The sequence below is a fragment of the Candoia aspera genome, chromosome 12 (genome assembly GCF_035149785.1).
Source record: "Candoia aspera isolate rCanAsp1 chromosome 12, rCanAsp1.hap2, whole genome shotgun sequence".
Lineage (NCBI taxonomy): Eukaryota > Metazoa > Chordata > Lepidosauria > Squamata > Boidae > Candoia > Candoia aspera.
The window spans coordinates 11,982,156-11,998,191 of record NC_086164.1 but is presented as its reverse complement, the minus strand read 5'-3'; the positions used below and the strand labels follow the sequence as shown (position 1 = coordinate 11,998,191).

At 47.9% G+C, this 16,036-nt stretch overlaps 1 protein-coding gene across 1 annotated transcript; it reads right to left on the bottom strand.

The window, feature by feature from the left end:
* Positions 1-3,346: 3,346 nt before the first annotated feature.
* Positions 3,347-14,884, bottom strand: SPRY3 (sprouty RTK signaling antagonist 3). Its single transcript, XM_063313641.1, has 2 exons — positions 14,798-14,884; positions 3,347-6,494 (listed from the first exon to the last, which is right to left on the bottom strand). Exon 2 carries the CDS (start codon positions 6,445-6,447, stop codon positions 5,530-5,532), a length of 918 nt encoding a protein of 305 aa, XP_063169711.1. The 5' UTR covers positions 6,448-6,494; positions 14,798-14,884; the 3' UTR covers positions 3,347-5,529.
* Positions 14,885-16,036: the final 1,152 nt, after the last annotated feature.

Sequence of the window (16,036 nt, the reverse complement as noted above, 5' to 3'; positions counted from 1 at the left end):
ACAATGTTTGTATATCGCCTGGCAATATTACCCTGGGCTGTGCACAGCAAATACACAGGAACCAAAATCCCGATTCATAGATACATAATAATTAACTGATTAATAACTAGTATGCCAGTAAACCAGCTAATGCTAGATGCACCAGTCTGGTGCCTTACGTGATGGATTTCAGTTCCCATAATCCCTTGCCAGCACTGGGGGAATTATGGGAACTGAAATTCAAAGCACCTGAATGCAGTTTGGAGAAGGTGTTTCTGTAGAGACCTAGTTCGTACACAGTTTGAAGGACTTTGGTGTCATTATGCAGATTTGAATACCTCAGACAGAGCAGAGGGCTGAGATGGTCATCTACAGCCTAAATAACTTACCCATTCACTGCACAGAGAACACATTTTACAGGCATTCTTTTAAAGTACATTGCAAAAAGCAGTTCAGGAGAGGTTCAGCAACTCATATGAGATTCATATTTCTCACCTGAATGTCCTCAACCCTATTTGTTGATCCAGTGATGTTTGGAGTGAAGTCAACAGCAGGAACATGGCAGTCTATACAGGTCATCCATGCTTACCTTCTGGATAAACTGAGTTGTTGTGGTTGTTCTCATCAAAGACTTCATCGAAATGGAGGGTGACTGAATCATATGCAGGGTTGTCCACAGGAGGGGGTTAAAGAAGTCATGATAGTGGCCACAGTGGCATGTAAAAAAGGACTTTGGTAACACAACTTTGACCATCATCTTGACTTTTTTAAACCTCGCCCTGTGGACACCCCTGACAGTAGGCAAGATTGCAACACAAGAGCTGGGCCAGAGAGGAAGTATAACACAAAATTACCTCTCCTTACCCCTAAGAAAGGCTAAAATAAATTCAAAAGAAAACGTTTACTTCTGTTCAAGTGGTGATTCACCATCAGTTTTATATGGTAAACTCCCAGGGCCTTTCAAAGTGGCAAAATAGCATCTCAAGATCGCAGCCACCTGTAGCCAACCCACCTCCTGCTATAAACAAAACTATGGCACTGAAAAGCTGTTCTGCACCCCAGAACAATTACTGATATTGATCGTAGACTGTATTGACTGTGGACTGCAGTGTTGCGGAAGAGGAGACCAGAGAATTCCAGATTAAAGTTTCATCTTGGAGCAGTGTTTCTCAGCCTTGGCAGCTTGAAGATGTGTGGACTTCAACTCCCAGAATTCCCCAGCCAGCATGCCAAGGTTGAGAAACCCTGTCTTGAGAGAAAAGTTCTAGTGTTCTTGCACAATTACTGAACTGGCTCTTAACGTCTTCCCGCCCCCGTCTTGAATACTTTCCCATGGGCAGCACTCCTGATCTGTCTAAATACACACATTGTTTTGAGACATCAGAAGTGTGACTCTGCAACAGCACTTTTTCAAACGGATACAGTCTTCCAATCCAGAAATCCCCAGGAGGAATTCTTGTTCTATAATTATCTGGATCTTCAGCTAGCTTGGCCAAGTTAGGATGCATGGTTGCAAAGTTGGCATCCATCATCCAGGACACAGGAGCCTGCCCAGAGGTATCCACCCTCCTTACAGACAAGAACGATTCAAAATGAATATATAGATATATTTTTATTGTATAGTTGCTTTGCTGTGGCTTAGAACACCACCCATATCTTTTTTTTCTTTTCATTATTTCATCAGGGGTTCAGAAATGCTTTAATATGGTTTGCAAGAGAAAGGAGAGGAGGAGGAGATAATTAAGAAAGTTATAATAAATACATTAGGATGCATTTTAAACCTTTAAATAAATTTCTGAAATAAATAGCTTGCTTCTTTGCAGAGGGTATGAGTATGGTTAACAAAAATATATACAACAAAGAAGGATGTATACAGTCAGCCATTATTATATTGTATACAAGGTAACGGGAAGAACACAATTTGAGAGAACATACTGGCCAGAATGCCTTCAGTCCAAGATACTAGGAAGGATCCTCTAAAGGAAGAAAAAAATCCACTTATAGCAGAATCCATAAATGCATGGGATAGGGGCCTTTAAACTGAATAGATAAAAGGATTCTAACTTCAAAGTTTATGGAAAGACAAAAAAAAAGTAGGCAATATTACCGTACAAGGACTCAAACCATTATTATTATTTTTGCCAGGCAAAGCTGTGACATGTGACCAGGAACCCAAATGATGCCCATTTATTTAACCATGTGCCTGCCAACTGCATATAAGTACCTATGAAGTAACACTGCCCATATCCAGAAAGTACTGGACTGAATTTCCTTGCTTATTTTAACAAAATTCCTGGTTTACCCTCCACAGAAGAGGTGTTTTGGGGAGGATGTTTTTCCTGTTTTGATATTCACAGAAGGAGATCATTTCCACAATAACACCTAATCAGTAGCAGTGTAACTCTAGATCTGGGGCAATTCTGACTCTGGTCAGCTCCTCCACCCCAATTTTGATACAGTGCAAGAAACTGTATCATTGGAACAGTATTTCTCAACCTCAGCAACTTGAAGATGTGTGGACTTCAACTCCCAGAATTCCCGAGCCAGCCATGCTGGCTCAGGAATTCTGGGAGTTGAAGTCCACACATCTTCAAGTTGCTGAGGTTGAGAAACACATTAGAAAGTAGCTTTGTAATGAATTAAGTGATCCAAAGTTGGCATAATGCACAGAACTAAAGGCCAGGCTTTGGCATTTACAAAATGGACCAGCAAGGATGAAATCTTGTATATGACATTCATCAGAGCAGCTAGTTGCCTATGCTGCATTTTTCCGTAGCCCTAAACCATTGTAGGATTTCTTGTATGTGTGTTGCATGCACACCCACAGCCGCAAATCACCAAAACAAGTTCTAAGGCAGTGAGAAGAAACGACAGGATGTTTTAAATGGCTATTTCAGAAGGAAGAAATAGCTCCAGGTAACCAAGTTGCTGTCCAAACATTTATGGCATGTATCAAACAAAAAAACCAAATTAAAAAAAAAGTTTTGGTCTGGGTTTTGCGGTCTAAGATAGTCAAATGTGGTCATTGTCAAGGCATCTGGCAGGACCCATGTGCTGAAGTTGGTTCAGTGGAGAAGAGGTCAGATGGGACTAAAACACTTAGGTCCCCTGATTGCTGTACATACACTGTAATGGTAGATATGTGCAGTTTAAGCCAGGTGAACACAACTAAGCCATAATGGGATTTTGCAGAGTTTGTCGGCTCACTGTACTGTGCAAATCCACCATATTGTGGGCGCCTCAACAAAATGTGATTAAACCAAGAAGCTGAGCACATTTTCTGTTCCCTGTATCAACAGGTCTAGAGAAAAATCAACCACAAGCTTGCAATAAGAAAGGTCCTTATTACTGAACGATGTGGTGGACATGGTCTCATTTCCACTATTTCCCTACTCTTGTGCCTTATTCCTACAACTGGATCAATGGGTTATGAGTTGTTGACCCAGTCACCTAACCGTAAGGTTTAACACCAAATAAACCAAGTCTTGCAGAAGTTTAAACTAATTCCTTACATCAGCCAAGTGGTGGGGACCGCTAAACCATTGAACAACTTTGTCTACCTAGTCCCGATGTTCATAGCTTCAGCTACTTGTGCCAAAAATGACAAAAGTAGTGTCACACCAAAACCTCCACCCCTTTGGGATGTGCATGCAATGTCACAACACATGTACAAACGGGGCGGGACTTGGGCTGTGATGTCACACACCGCTTCAGTCAGACCCTCTGGTTGGACATTCCCCCTGTAGGCCATGCTGCCTAGCCCCTATCAAAAACAGCTGGAGGGAAAGGGTGCCTGGAAAAACAGAGCCCTCCATCCCAAAACTCATTGACAAGATAGGCAGCACAGAACCCACTGCCCAGGCATGAATTCGGTGACCCAGTCAAGTCACACCTCATGCTGACTGCCTGGCTGTGGGGAAGTGGCTAGGGAGGTCATAAATCCTTGCCAGCCTTCCTGCAGGAAGAGATCACAGGATGCCAGTGATGTTGTGTAGGAAGCTGGTGGATTTGCACCCATTCATCGTGATCGCGTGCTGCCACACTGGGCTAGGTTACTAGCTGAATTAAGCACATCCTGAGAAGAGCGCCTTCATTTCAGGGACATGCCAGCTAGGAACACAGATATTCCTTTCAGTCTTGGCCTAGTTGATGCAGTATCTCTGCTACTCCAACAAGCAGACTTCCAGGAAATGAGGTAGACCCTCTCCACTCTTCCTCAAGGCACATGGGATTGTATCTATGACTCTCTGAATGCAAAGGCATGTCTATTACCTCTGAGCTGTGATTCTCCCTGAATCCAAAGATCCAGCATTGCCTAGATACAGTGCAAAGCTTTCAGGAATTGTGTCTAACCAAGTGGGATCAAGGTGCTTGGGTCAGGCAGGGAGCAGATACCAACATGCATCAGATCAATGGTGCAGCTGAAGGACTGTTCCTGCCCCCCTTGAACTAGAAGCTCCATTTTCATTGAAAATGAAACTCTTCAAGCCCAGGCAAATGGGCACAAGCTCTCCTTTTCTTGAATGTTTCCACTGGTGCCCATTCAGTGCTTCAAAGAGGAAAAAAAATGGGTCATGGATGCCAAGTTTAAAAGTGTTGTCACTTTTATTTGTAGAGCAGGGCATGATTTGGTAACACCCCAAAATAGAACCTCTATGCTGGGAGCCAGGAGCAGGGAAAGGCACCTCAGCTTCAGAAGTGGCATCTGCAGGTAGGACATCAGAAGGAGTTGGTTGGTTACAGTCTCTAAAAAGAGCCAACTTTAGCCTTAAAGGCAAACAAGGATAATTAGGCTGTCCAGAATCCCTCAAGCTATATCCATCTTCGGCTCCAGGGAATATAATTGTGCAAGATGCTCCACATCATTCTCTGCCATCCTTTTGCCACCTAACCAAAACTATTTAACTTCACTGTAGCCAGTGAAAACACTCCTGTCATCTTTCTCCTCCCTTTCTGGAAACCGTACTTTGCTACAGTTTTGCAGAAATGCAGAAGTGCCTGTTCCCTTAAGCATTTTCAATGCTTCAGGCTACTAGCCTCTTCTCATCAGCAAATTGTGCACAGCAGATGGAAGAGTCCAATGCAAGGGAGACAGCAACGGCAGCCCAACGAAAAAGAAAACTGGGTTATCTAATGGCCTTGTCCTCAGGATGCCATAATGTCTGGATGCAACACCTCTTTTCTGGAACCCCAACAGAAGAGTCAACTCATAAGGCATTCTGGAGGTTACACTCCTGAGCCAATCCATAACAAACTGCGTCTCCCCACCCTCCCGCCCCCTTCCACACCCAGTCTGATGTCCAAGATGACTAGTGCATGCCTCCACCCACCCTTGGCCATGACCGAAATGTGTGAGGCCTAAAAAGCTCAGCTTGGACACAGTGACCCGTGGCTTCCTCCATCCCAGAAAGATGGCCATCCTCCCAGGAGAACTTCAGCAGCTAACCAGCAGTTTGGTCTCTGCCCTGTTCCCAGCTGGAGGCTTTCAAGAGAGGGGAGCTGAAAGGAGGTCAAGGAGAACAGCCATTTCCTACCCCTTCCCCAGAGGAGTCATACTGGTTTGTCCAAAGTTTTGGGGAGAGGGGGACCACTAGGCAGGGAGACCTTCCTACAGACAGTATTGGTGTGGTTCTGGCAGCGGCAGCCTGGCCGTTTGACGGCATCGTAGCCCCGCTGGCAGAGTTTGAGGCAACCGAAGGTAGGAAAATAGCAGCATAGGCAGGGCATGAGCAAGGAGAGGAAGCTCATGGCTACCCAACGGGTGCAACAAGAGCCCGGACCACAAGAGCAGGGGTCATCCGCGCAGGTGTCCTCATCGTCTGAGGAGCAGTGGTAAAAGATGCCCTTGACGCAGCAGAGGCAAGTCCCATAGTCAATGAGGTTCTCCGGTGAGCAGAGGCAACGTTGGTTGCAGAGCCAACAGGAGGGCAAGGTGCGGGCAGTGGCGCAGTGGACACATTTGCAATGGCCACATTCTTCACAGATGAAGAGGTGGCCTGGGTGAAGGGCGGGCGACTTCTCTGGGTTCCCCTTCAGTGGCTCTTCCGCCTTCAGGTCGCTTGCCCGAGGTTGCGTCCGGGTGAGGGAGTGTCCAGAGTGCGAGGGGGTGATGGCCCTGAGGAGCTGCTGCTCTGAGGTGGCCGTGCTGTGGGAGATGGAGCTGGCTGTGCTGGAGTGGCTCAGGGGCTGTTGGGACAGTAGAGTCTGGTGTGGTTGGCCGGAGTGAAGTTCCTGGAAGACGGAGGAGGACACCAGGCGTTCCTGAGTCATCTCCAGTTTATGGACAGGCAGGGCCTGGGACAGAGCAATGATGGAAGCGGCCTGCTTGCAGGCGGGTCTCTCCACGTAGTCATTGGTGGCATGGGTGGCACGGATCTGGCTGATAGAAAGGACCTGCTGGAACTCTTCAGGCACAGAGTCCATGATTTCTTCAGGGCTGTGCTCGGTGGTGCTGGATGCCAGTGGCATTCTTGGAGAACAGAAAGGCTGGAATCAACAGGGAACATCAGAAGGTCCTACAGGAGAAGGAACAGGAAGCAAAAGGTATAAACAACAACAGTGTTAATCCCAAGAGTGAACAAATCAAGTACAATCTTCTCAAGAAAAAAAAAATCCCCTCCAGTGCTAGGCAAAATCATAGAGCTGCTGAAACACACACATCAGGCTTCTCTCAAAGTACAGCTACGTATCTTGACATTCCAGATACATAATTCTGTATCCTGGAATAGGCTTTCAACAGAAGCTTCACAGACACGACCCAGCTAGAGGAAGCCAGCAGGAAGTTGGAAGTCACAATCATGCGAAGTCTTCGCTTAAGGACGGCAACCAGGACTGCCAGAACTGCTGTCGTTAAGTGGTGCAGTCATGTGATGTCACACTTTACGACCGTGTCACTTAGCGATGGCAATTCTGGTCCCAACTGCCATTGTAAACCGAGGGCTATTTGTACTCATAGAACTTTTGGATGGAAGAACTAATTCAGCCATTTCTATTGACACACAGGATGACTTCATACTAATTCTAGGTTGACAAATTCTCTGATTATGCAACCTTTGATAACAAAGCAAATATTCTGGCTCAACCTGACTTCCCGGTTCACACAGTAGGCTAAGAAAACAGCTGATTACCATAACACCCTGATCCACAGACCAGAAATTCCATTTCAGGCTAGCCTAGCATATAGTCCAGCCCTTCCCCACCACGCAAGTAGGGAGTTGTCGCCCAACTAGGGCACTAGATAGCGAGGATGCTGCTATAAAAGAACCAGCTGTATCAGCCATTTTGCAGTGAGGAAATAACAGAACTATAATTTGAATCATGTAATTCCTTCCTCTCCGTGTCTGAAAGGTCAGGGCAGTTGAACAAGGGTGGTCCTTTTCTGTTCTATCCAGGCAAAATCAAGCCCACTATTTTCCCCGCAGCAGCACTACAGTACTGCTCCTACCATGACACGCCTCCAAGAGATGTCAGAACCCAGATGGACCTTTTTTGCAAATTATATTATGTCCAGATGTGGTGAAGTTGGTTTGGGCGTAGCATGCTCTGGTTTGCAAGCCATGGTTTATCATCTGTTGAGTTGACGTCCATCAGTTATAAATTTACTCAATCAATTATAAGGATGTCTTAGAACAATACTTGAAGAATATGCTCAGGAGCTGCAGACTCATGTGACCAAGGTCATCCGCTGCATTAAGCTGCAAAGTCCCATCTGCTGTTATCTATAAACCGGGATTATACTTTGGTATTATGGATAAACCAGGCCACTACGGCTGCTTCACCAAAACCATGGCTTAGCATAATATGCTAACCCAGTCGTGTACTGGGTTTGGCTTCTTGGTTGGTGGAGGGAGAGAGAGAAAAACTTCATCAATCAGTCCAGAAGCCTCAGGCTGTCAGGGAACAGAAAAAAAAATCACTTGTGGGGGAATTGATTGGAGACGATCCATCGATGCTCTCAATTTCTTAGAGAAAGCCCAAGTTTCTCTACTATAGCCTTCCCAACCTGGTACCCACTGGTGGTTTTTAGATGACAACCTTCCATTTTGAGCTCTGCAGTTCCAATACAGCTGGAGGCTGCCAGGTTAGGAAAGGAGGAAATGGGAAGAGAGTGTTGTCCAATCTAATGAAATTACACAAGAGATGGTGCTGCCTTGAACAGCACACCGCCGACAGGAAGAGGCACAGCAGTGGGAGGATTGATTTTTGTTGGCCAGGTTGACCTTGAAGAAGAGCAGAAGATCAAGATCTATCTCCCTTTGATTGCTAAAAGCCAAGGCTAATTTGGGTGTTCCACCCATCAAAGGAAAGATAAAAGAAAGTCAAGCAGCTTAGATTCATTGAAAATATCCTTTTCTGTGTTCAAACAAGATGGAAGGAGGGGAGAAAAAGGGAAGGGGCAAATTCTAGTTTGAGCTGGGGTGAGTACTCAATTCTGTTTGCATGCGCAGAAGAATTCTTCTGCATCAGGGGTGCACAATATCTGCCAACTTAAGGACCGTTCCAGGCTCTACATGGTATCTTAGGGAGTCACATTCCAAAACTGAGCAAGGAATTCTAAAGGGTAAAATCTTGATGCCAAGCATCTGCAAGGTTTAAGGCACCAATTTAATCCCCATTCCAATGTCAGAAAAACTACATATGTTCACATTCACCCATTTGGGGGGAACCACTAAAGGAATCTGGGGCAGCGTTTTTTGTTTTCCTCCTTCACAGGCCACCATCAGAGCAAATGAAAAGGCAATGCAAAGCTGAGAATCAGCTCTCCCAATTTGCCAGTCAATCGATCCTTCGAAAAGGTTTAAACCTTAAAAGCAAAGGGACAGAAATTCAAAGTCCCAGGGATCCATCTGTTTCTCACAAAGGCAGCCATCAAGGTACATACTTGGGAAGAAAGGCATTTGCTACTATTTTCATGCAGCATTTTCTGTTTAACCCATTCCCTGTAACAGAGACAGTGTCAGAGGTCAACATTGTCATGCGCTTCTCCAATCTATAGCCAGCCCAGATGCTTTCCTGGACCTCTGTTCCTCTTCACACTTGCTGCCTATTCTCCTAAATTCCCTAGAGCACGAAGGGACAAAAGAGAAGAAGCTGTATCTTCCATAACTTTTTGCCAAAAGATTTGCCCAGAAAAGACCAACCAGGGTGATGGCCCTGGTGGCAAGGGGAACAGGTGGGTGCACCAGAGGAGCATCCTCCCTCCCATTAAAAGCATCTTGGCCTAGCCCCCTCCCTCCTCGAACTTAACGGAAGAGCCCGTTTTCTTTCCACACAGGAACCTCAGTGCATCTCAACTCCATTCTGTTCCTTTCACGTGCCCATGTCTGAATTTCTTCCTTGAGATTTGGCTGCATAGAGCAGATAACTTTGAGTAGAAGTGGTTGGTGGAATAGGACTGTCTGCAACAGGGAAGGAGAACTGGGGCCAACCCGACCATGCATCTTTGCATCCAGGGAGGAGATACATCTAGAGTTGCAAGGCACTGGTGTAGGTATTTTCCCATCCCATCCCCCACTTTTGGTGAGTCTTTGGAGCTTCCGATATCCTCTGCATGGTGTGCAAAGAACCACGTACTAGAAGCCCTCGGTGGAGTGCTTCCCCAGGGTGAAATACAGCGGACCTGTAAGAGTGAAATATAGCTGACCTGTAAGCGGAGTTAAAGGGCTCTCGTCTAAAGAGCCTTGAGGATTCACAGAAGGGCTAGGTTCACAAAGCAGTGTTAAACCCAGGTTCTCAAACTACAATTGCTTCATTAACCGAGGGCACTAAGCCCAAATCCATAACCACAATATGCTAATACACTCACTGCTCCCATAACAGCATGAATCACAAATTGTTCAGCCCCATTTTAGCTTAGCTGTTGCGTGAGTCCATCCAGGGATTCCCCATGGTGCGGGAAGAAGGAAAGAGAAAAGGGATCATATCCTCGTGCTGATGTGATCCCTGTTGGGGATGAAAACGGCGGTGGTAGCACAAAGGAAGAGCAACTCCGTGATTGAAAAAAGAAGATCTCCACATGCCTCCCATTAGATCACAAAATGCATATTTGGAAATTGATAAAATTCCAAATTCCAGGTTCTTTTGTTAGTTCTTCGGTGGAGTGCCTGACCCAGAGACAGGAGCAAAGTTGAAAAAAGGCTGGCTTTAAAACAGCCTTAAATGCAAATGGAGATCAGTTCAGGTGGCATTCAATTTCTCCGCTGTAGTAATGCCCCACATGGCCACTCAACCATTTGGCAGGGAGGATTTCTCCATTCCATGGACAAGGCAGACTACAGTCCTTTGTCACTTCTGTTGTCATTAGTCCCCTGGCACTCAACCAAATTCTGAATATAGGCTGCATTTTAGCCTGTGCTGCAAGGGCGGTGAAAACTAATCGAGAATGGTAATTCATTAAGTTACCAATCTATATTGTACCTGAGAGTCAAGTAGCCTGGATGGGCTGCCAATATCTCTCTAGGGCAGTGTTTCCCAGCCTAGACAACTTTAAGACATGTGGACTTCAACTTCCAGAATTCTCCAGCCAGCACTGCTGGCTGGGGAATTCTGGGAGTTGAAGTCCACACATCTTAAAGTTGTCTAGGCTGGGAAACACCGCTTTAGGACTTCAAAGAACTTACAGTTCTAGGACCTCAAGAACTTAAGAGTTCTTGACTGGGTAAAAACTGATACAATCTGTTTATTTATTCATATGTATTCTCTATTAGATTAATAATCTCTTTTTCCACCAGAAAGGCAAGGCAGCACATGGAGATCCCCTAGCTTTTCCCCAAAACAACAGTCCTGTGAGGTAGGCTGTGCTGGGAAAGCACAACTAGCCCAAAGCCACCCAGTGAGTTTTCAATGTGGAGACTGGAGCTGAGCCGGGGTGTCCTCAGCCCTAGTTCAAACTTAACCAAGCCTGGATTTCCACAGTTTAAGGCGGACTTAACCTGAGTGTCCCTGGTCCTAAGCCACTTAAGCATGACACCACACCACTTATCACACAAAATTCTGCTCCTTGCCAAACCATGGTTTTCTTAACCCTGCAATGCTGAATAAACCACTTCTGGCCGGGTTCACACAATACTCTTAACACATCACAGTGGCTGGAGTGAAAAACATGCAAAGCCCGATTATAGCCACCCAACCAAGCCATATTACAGTTTGGTGCAATGGTCATCGTACACTCACTGCTCCCATAACAGCATGAATCACAAATTATTCAGCCCCATTTTAGCTTAGCTGTTGCATGAGTCCATCCAGGGATTCCCCATGGTGCGGGAAGAAGGAAGGAGAGGCACCTCATAAAGGTGATTTTTTTAAAAAAATGTGATTTAACATGGTTGCAACCCCACACTTAGAACCCAACATCCATAATTCTGCAATTACGTTGTCCAAACAGAAGAATCCTGGAGGTAGACACCTAAAACACTTGGTAGATAAGTCACTACTTGCATTTCAAAGAAAAATGTAACGTTTTTAGCCCTAGAGCTCATCAGGAAAGCTGTGAAGCTCTGTCACTAGTGCCAGCTCTGTTGACCATACAGTATAGTTACCACCAGCAGCCCAGAAGTCAGGGCACAGCTTCAGATGCAACTCCTGAGATCGTCTCCCCCTCCCCAATCAAGGTAAAGAATGATGGAGCTATACAGACCAGTAGTTCAACCTGATGAACACAAGTTGATATGCCATATTCAGGGACTTTCAGTAAAATAATAACAATAAAAACAACAACATCACTATTCACACACTGCCCCAGAGAGCATTAACCAAAGAGCCTTTAAGACCTGGCATGATTCTCCAGCACCGAACGGAGGGGAGGAGGGAAGAGAGAAAGAGAAGATTGAATGACAATAAATTGTTTGCCATTCCGAATGGGAAGGATTCAATCCAGCCAGCAGGAGAGACTGAAATAGATACTGCAGTGAAAGGAAAGAGGGGAGCGGGGGGGGGGGGAAGAAGAGGGTTGGCAACCACAGCAGCTGAGCAAAGAAAGAAGGAAAGAGCAAGTGGTTGAAAAGGAGGAAAACCAGTGCCCGGCAGACAGGGCAGGGAGACGGCTTTGCCTGCTTTCTTGAGACACTGCCACACACCAGTGGTGTTGGCAATCCCAAGAGCAGACAGGTGGGGCAAACTGAAGTGCTAGTTGGGGTCATCCCTCCCCAAAGCCACAGAATGTAGAGTCCAGAAATGTAACCTCTCAATCTCTTAGTGGGGGAAGCACTTCCGAGCATGTGCTGAGCGCATTCAACATCACTGCCTGCAGAACACAGCCCACGTCACATTTCAGAGGTTACACAAATGGGCTCCTACTGGAACCTCCGAGCAGGTCTAAACCCCAGCATCGCTCTTAACCAGCTCCCATGAATTTATAACCCAGCACAAAGACACACCCATCTTGAAAACTACCCCACATTGCGTGCTTTGGGTTGGCTAACAGGGCTGAATTTCTAGATTCTGCTGCCAAACCCATGCATGTTTCTACAGATGCACCACCCCACGCAGTACAAGCAATCATTTTCCTGTGGCAGTGGCAGGACAGTTTAGGAGAATAATCATCCTGGTCATTTTCTAGGTTGGCCTCCCTCCCTTTTTCACCCCAGCCACTGCCAACTGTTCAGCCACCTGGTCAGGCTGAGAAACCAGCTAAAGCCCAAGCTTTTGATTTACATCAGACACGGCTATGAAGATCAACAGGTAGCAACTTTTCTAACAGAACCATTTCCTCTTTCCTAGGAGCATCATTTTGAATGCTCTCTCAGTCCCCTCCACGAGGGCGTGGTCCCAATGAATGAATTTGGATACAGTCACTCCTCTAACTGCAATTCCCAATCAATGAATGCTGATGTAACCACTAGCTGCAGGCAGAGCATCCTGGGTCCAAGGCTTAATAGTAGCTCCGGTGCTCTTGACTCTTGCCAAAGAGCCAGAGCTTCTTCTGGGGGAACAGGGGGAAGGCTGCAGCATGAATGGCCACAGACAAATCCCTACCACTAGCCTACTTTGCTGGCTTGCATTAGTGATGGGCTGGCACTGTGTAAATAGACCCAGTGGATTTTTATAACAGAACACCTTCACTATTAAGAGCCAAGGGACTGCCAGTGGTCAATGATAAGCAATCAAAAAGCTTCCTTTCTTTAACCTTTTTGCAAAATACAGCCTGCAAATTTATTCACAAACAGCCTGTTCCCAAGAACTGTCTCCCCCCTGTTTCATCACCATCCTTGACCATCCAGCTTTGGACCAGTCCCCCCACTGCCCAGCCAACCCCCCTTCCAAGTTTCCTGCTTTCCAACTGCCCCAGGGGACCCATGGGTCTCATTCCAGCTTGCTAGATAACTGTTTTCCCCCTTCAACTAGCTCAAATTATTCCCTATCTCCAGTTTGAACCGACTATCAAAACCTGGGCTGATCTTCTTCGCCTAGTTTGGGGATACTTAGAATAGCAAAGAACATGGCAAAGAAAGAGCACCGATTTTTGGGTGCAGCCACATCCCCACCTTCCGACCCATCCCTGGAATCCTGCTATCCCCCAAGACCTTAACATTTGGTGGAAGACACCAAGAAACCCCCAACCCAATTTCTGCAGCAGTCGCCCAAGATACCTCTAGGAAGCTTACCTAGTCAAAGAGGTCCTATTGGCATCCAGCCATGATTCCAAGGTAGATTGCCTCTACACATGGAAGTTTCATCTAGCCCTTACACACAATAGTCAGAGACTGATGATTTCTTAGTGATTTTTGCCAGAAGAAACCCATACACCCTGCCGCTTCTTGAGCATTCGGGATAACTATTTTAAAAAGAAAACACCTGTCAGATTATTAGGGAAGGGGAAATATCCCAGTGGGCAGAAGGGATGTCTGGATTTAATTGCCCAACTCCCAACTTAACAGTAGCAGTGGCAAAGCATCTCTTTCCTCCTCTGGCCATAAATTCTCCTGCTTCCAGTTCTGGGGATGGGTGGGGTGGGGCAGAAGATCTCCACTCACTTCTGATTCTTCCTTCCACAGTTTTTCCCCCCAGGGCTGCAACGTTTTTAATTCTAAACTATGATTATTATTTTTTTGCTCCAACCTCCAGTCCAGGGACCTTTTTTTAAGGGGGGCGGGTGAGAAAAATGGAAGACCCCACGAAGTGGAAAGTCCACCTTCCTTTTATCCAGGGGTTTAATAGTCCACCGTTGAACCCGTTGAAATCAACAGCAGAATCGAGGCTTTTCCACTATTCGGATCAAGCCTTGGCTGGGATGGTGGCGAAGAAGGGAAGCTCGCCTGAGGCATCTCAGTCTCCTCCTGAGCCCCGTCGGACTCACACGGACAGAGGAGTCGCTGCCCCTTCCAGCCCCGGAGCTCTGCGGCTCGCCCCCTCCCTGAAAGGAGCGACCCCACCCACCCACGCACCCAGCCCAGCACCCAGCGCTGCGAGAGGACGCTACGGGCGCCAAGGTCGTCGGGTTTCTCCCACTCGCTGCTGACAAAGAAAGCCACCCCTCAACCCCGAGCAAATTCCCCCGCCAAAGGCCGGCCGGGGTTTCGCAAAACCCTGCCGGCGGGGGGAAGGAAGCGTCCGAGGGCTGGCCGATTACGGGAGGGAGCCGTCGGGTCTCCGCCAGGCGGAAAGCGGCACCACGCAAGGAAATCTGCCACCCCCCCACGACGGGAAGGGTCTCGCAGGGTGGCTCAAGACCGCTCCACCTGCCTCGGCACCCGGCCGGAGAAACCCGGCGCCCGGGGCGGAGGGCGGCTGCGTTGCCCCTCGGAGGAAGGCTGAAGCCAGCGGACAGCGAGAACGAGTGCGGATCGACTCTCCCGGGACGCCCGCCTCGGTGGGGGCTTACCTCGACGCCGCTCCCGCTCTCCGGGCGTCTCGCCGGGCGCTCCCCCGGGTGGCAGCCAAGGGACGCCGCCAGCGGCGAGGAAAAGCCGCGCCGTCTCCCGCGAAAGCGCAGCGGCTCCGGATGAGGCAGGGAAGGGCCGTCCCCTCGGGGCGGAGCCAACCAGCTGGAGAGGCGGCGCCGGCGCGTGGCGCTGTTTTTGTGAATGTGAAGCGCGCTCGCCGCCGGCTTGTGAATGGAGGGAGGGAGGGAGCGAGGGGCGGGGGAAAGCAGGGGCGAGGAACTCCGCCCCCTCCTCCCTCCCCTCCTCTCCTCTTCTCTCTCTCTCTCCCCCCCCCCTCCATTCGTCCCTCTCTCCTTCCTTTCTCTTACTTTCCTGGAGCAATTAATGCTACCCAAGTGGCGTCATTCCGCTGAAATGGAATCGGCCCATTAGGCGTCCCCGCGGGGATCTCCGGCTCTCGCGCCCCTCGTCCGCTCCTTCCAGCAGGGCTGCCTGCCACGGAAAGAGCGAGCGGCGGAACCACACGAATTTCGGAGGCTGGCGCGGGGTGGGGGGGGGGTGTGCTCCCGTTCGCCAGCCCCGCGAGCCGGGATCGCTCAGCCGCGGGGACCAGCTGTCGCACCATCAGCTGCCTTGATACGATTTTTTTCCCCCAAGACGACCGTGCCCTTGAACATGGGCCAAGCCTCCGTCCCCGTCCCCGTCCCCCCACCCAGAGACTGGGGGAAGAGCTTCCAGGTCAGGAAAAACTTGAAAGTAGCGACAAATAAACAATCTGCGCACGCACCCCCCCACACACACACACACACGCACCTGAGTTCTCAGCAGAAATGCATTATTGGAGCTTTTAAGTACTCCGATCAATCGGATCCCACAGGGCCTCCAAGACTGGACGGTTTGAAATCCTGGAGAATGTTACGGTGCAGCAGTAAAGCTCCGCGCATCCAAAGTGAGGGGAAGAGGGCTTCTGAGCATTGGCAAAGTTTCCCAGTAGGGAAAGATTAGCCAGAAGTTTTCCATCGGGTGAGAAACCTCAAAAGCTGGCTTTGAAATCCAGTAGGGCTGTTCTTAGAACATGATTAGGTCTGCCATTGTTTAACCCTGGCTTTAATCATGGTTTATTGAATAAATCACAATTGGTTGGGTGGGTACTATTGTAAGCCATAAGCCTTGGCTTACAATGGTTCTGCACAAAATTAAACAAATCATGTTATATTAGCATTGGAAACTATCTTTAA

Excerpts from the sequence above, each read along its gene's own strand:
- SPRY3 (XM_063313641.1), bottom strand. The coding sequence starts at position 6,447 with ATGCCACTGGCATCCAGCACCACCGAGCACAGCCCTGAAGAAATCATG.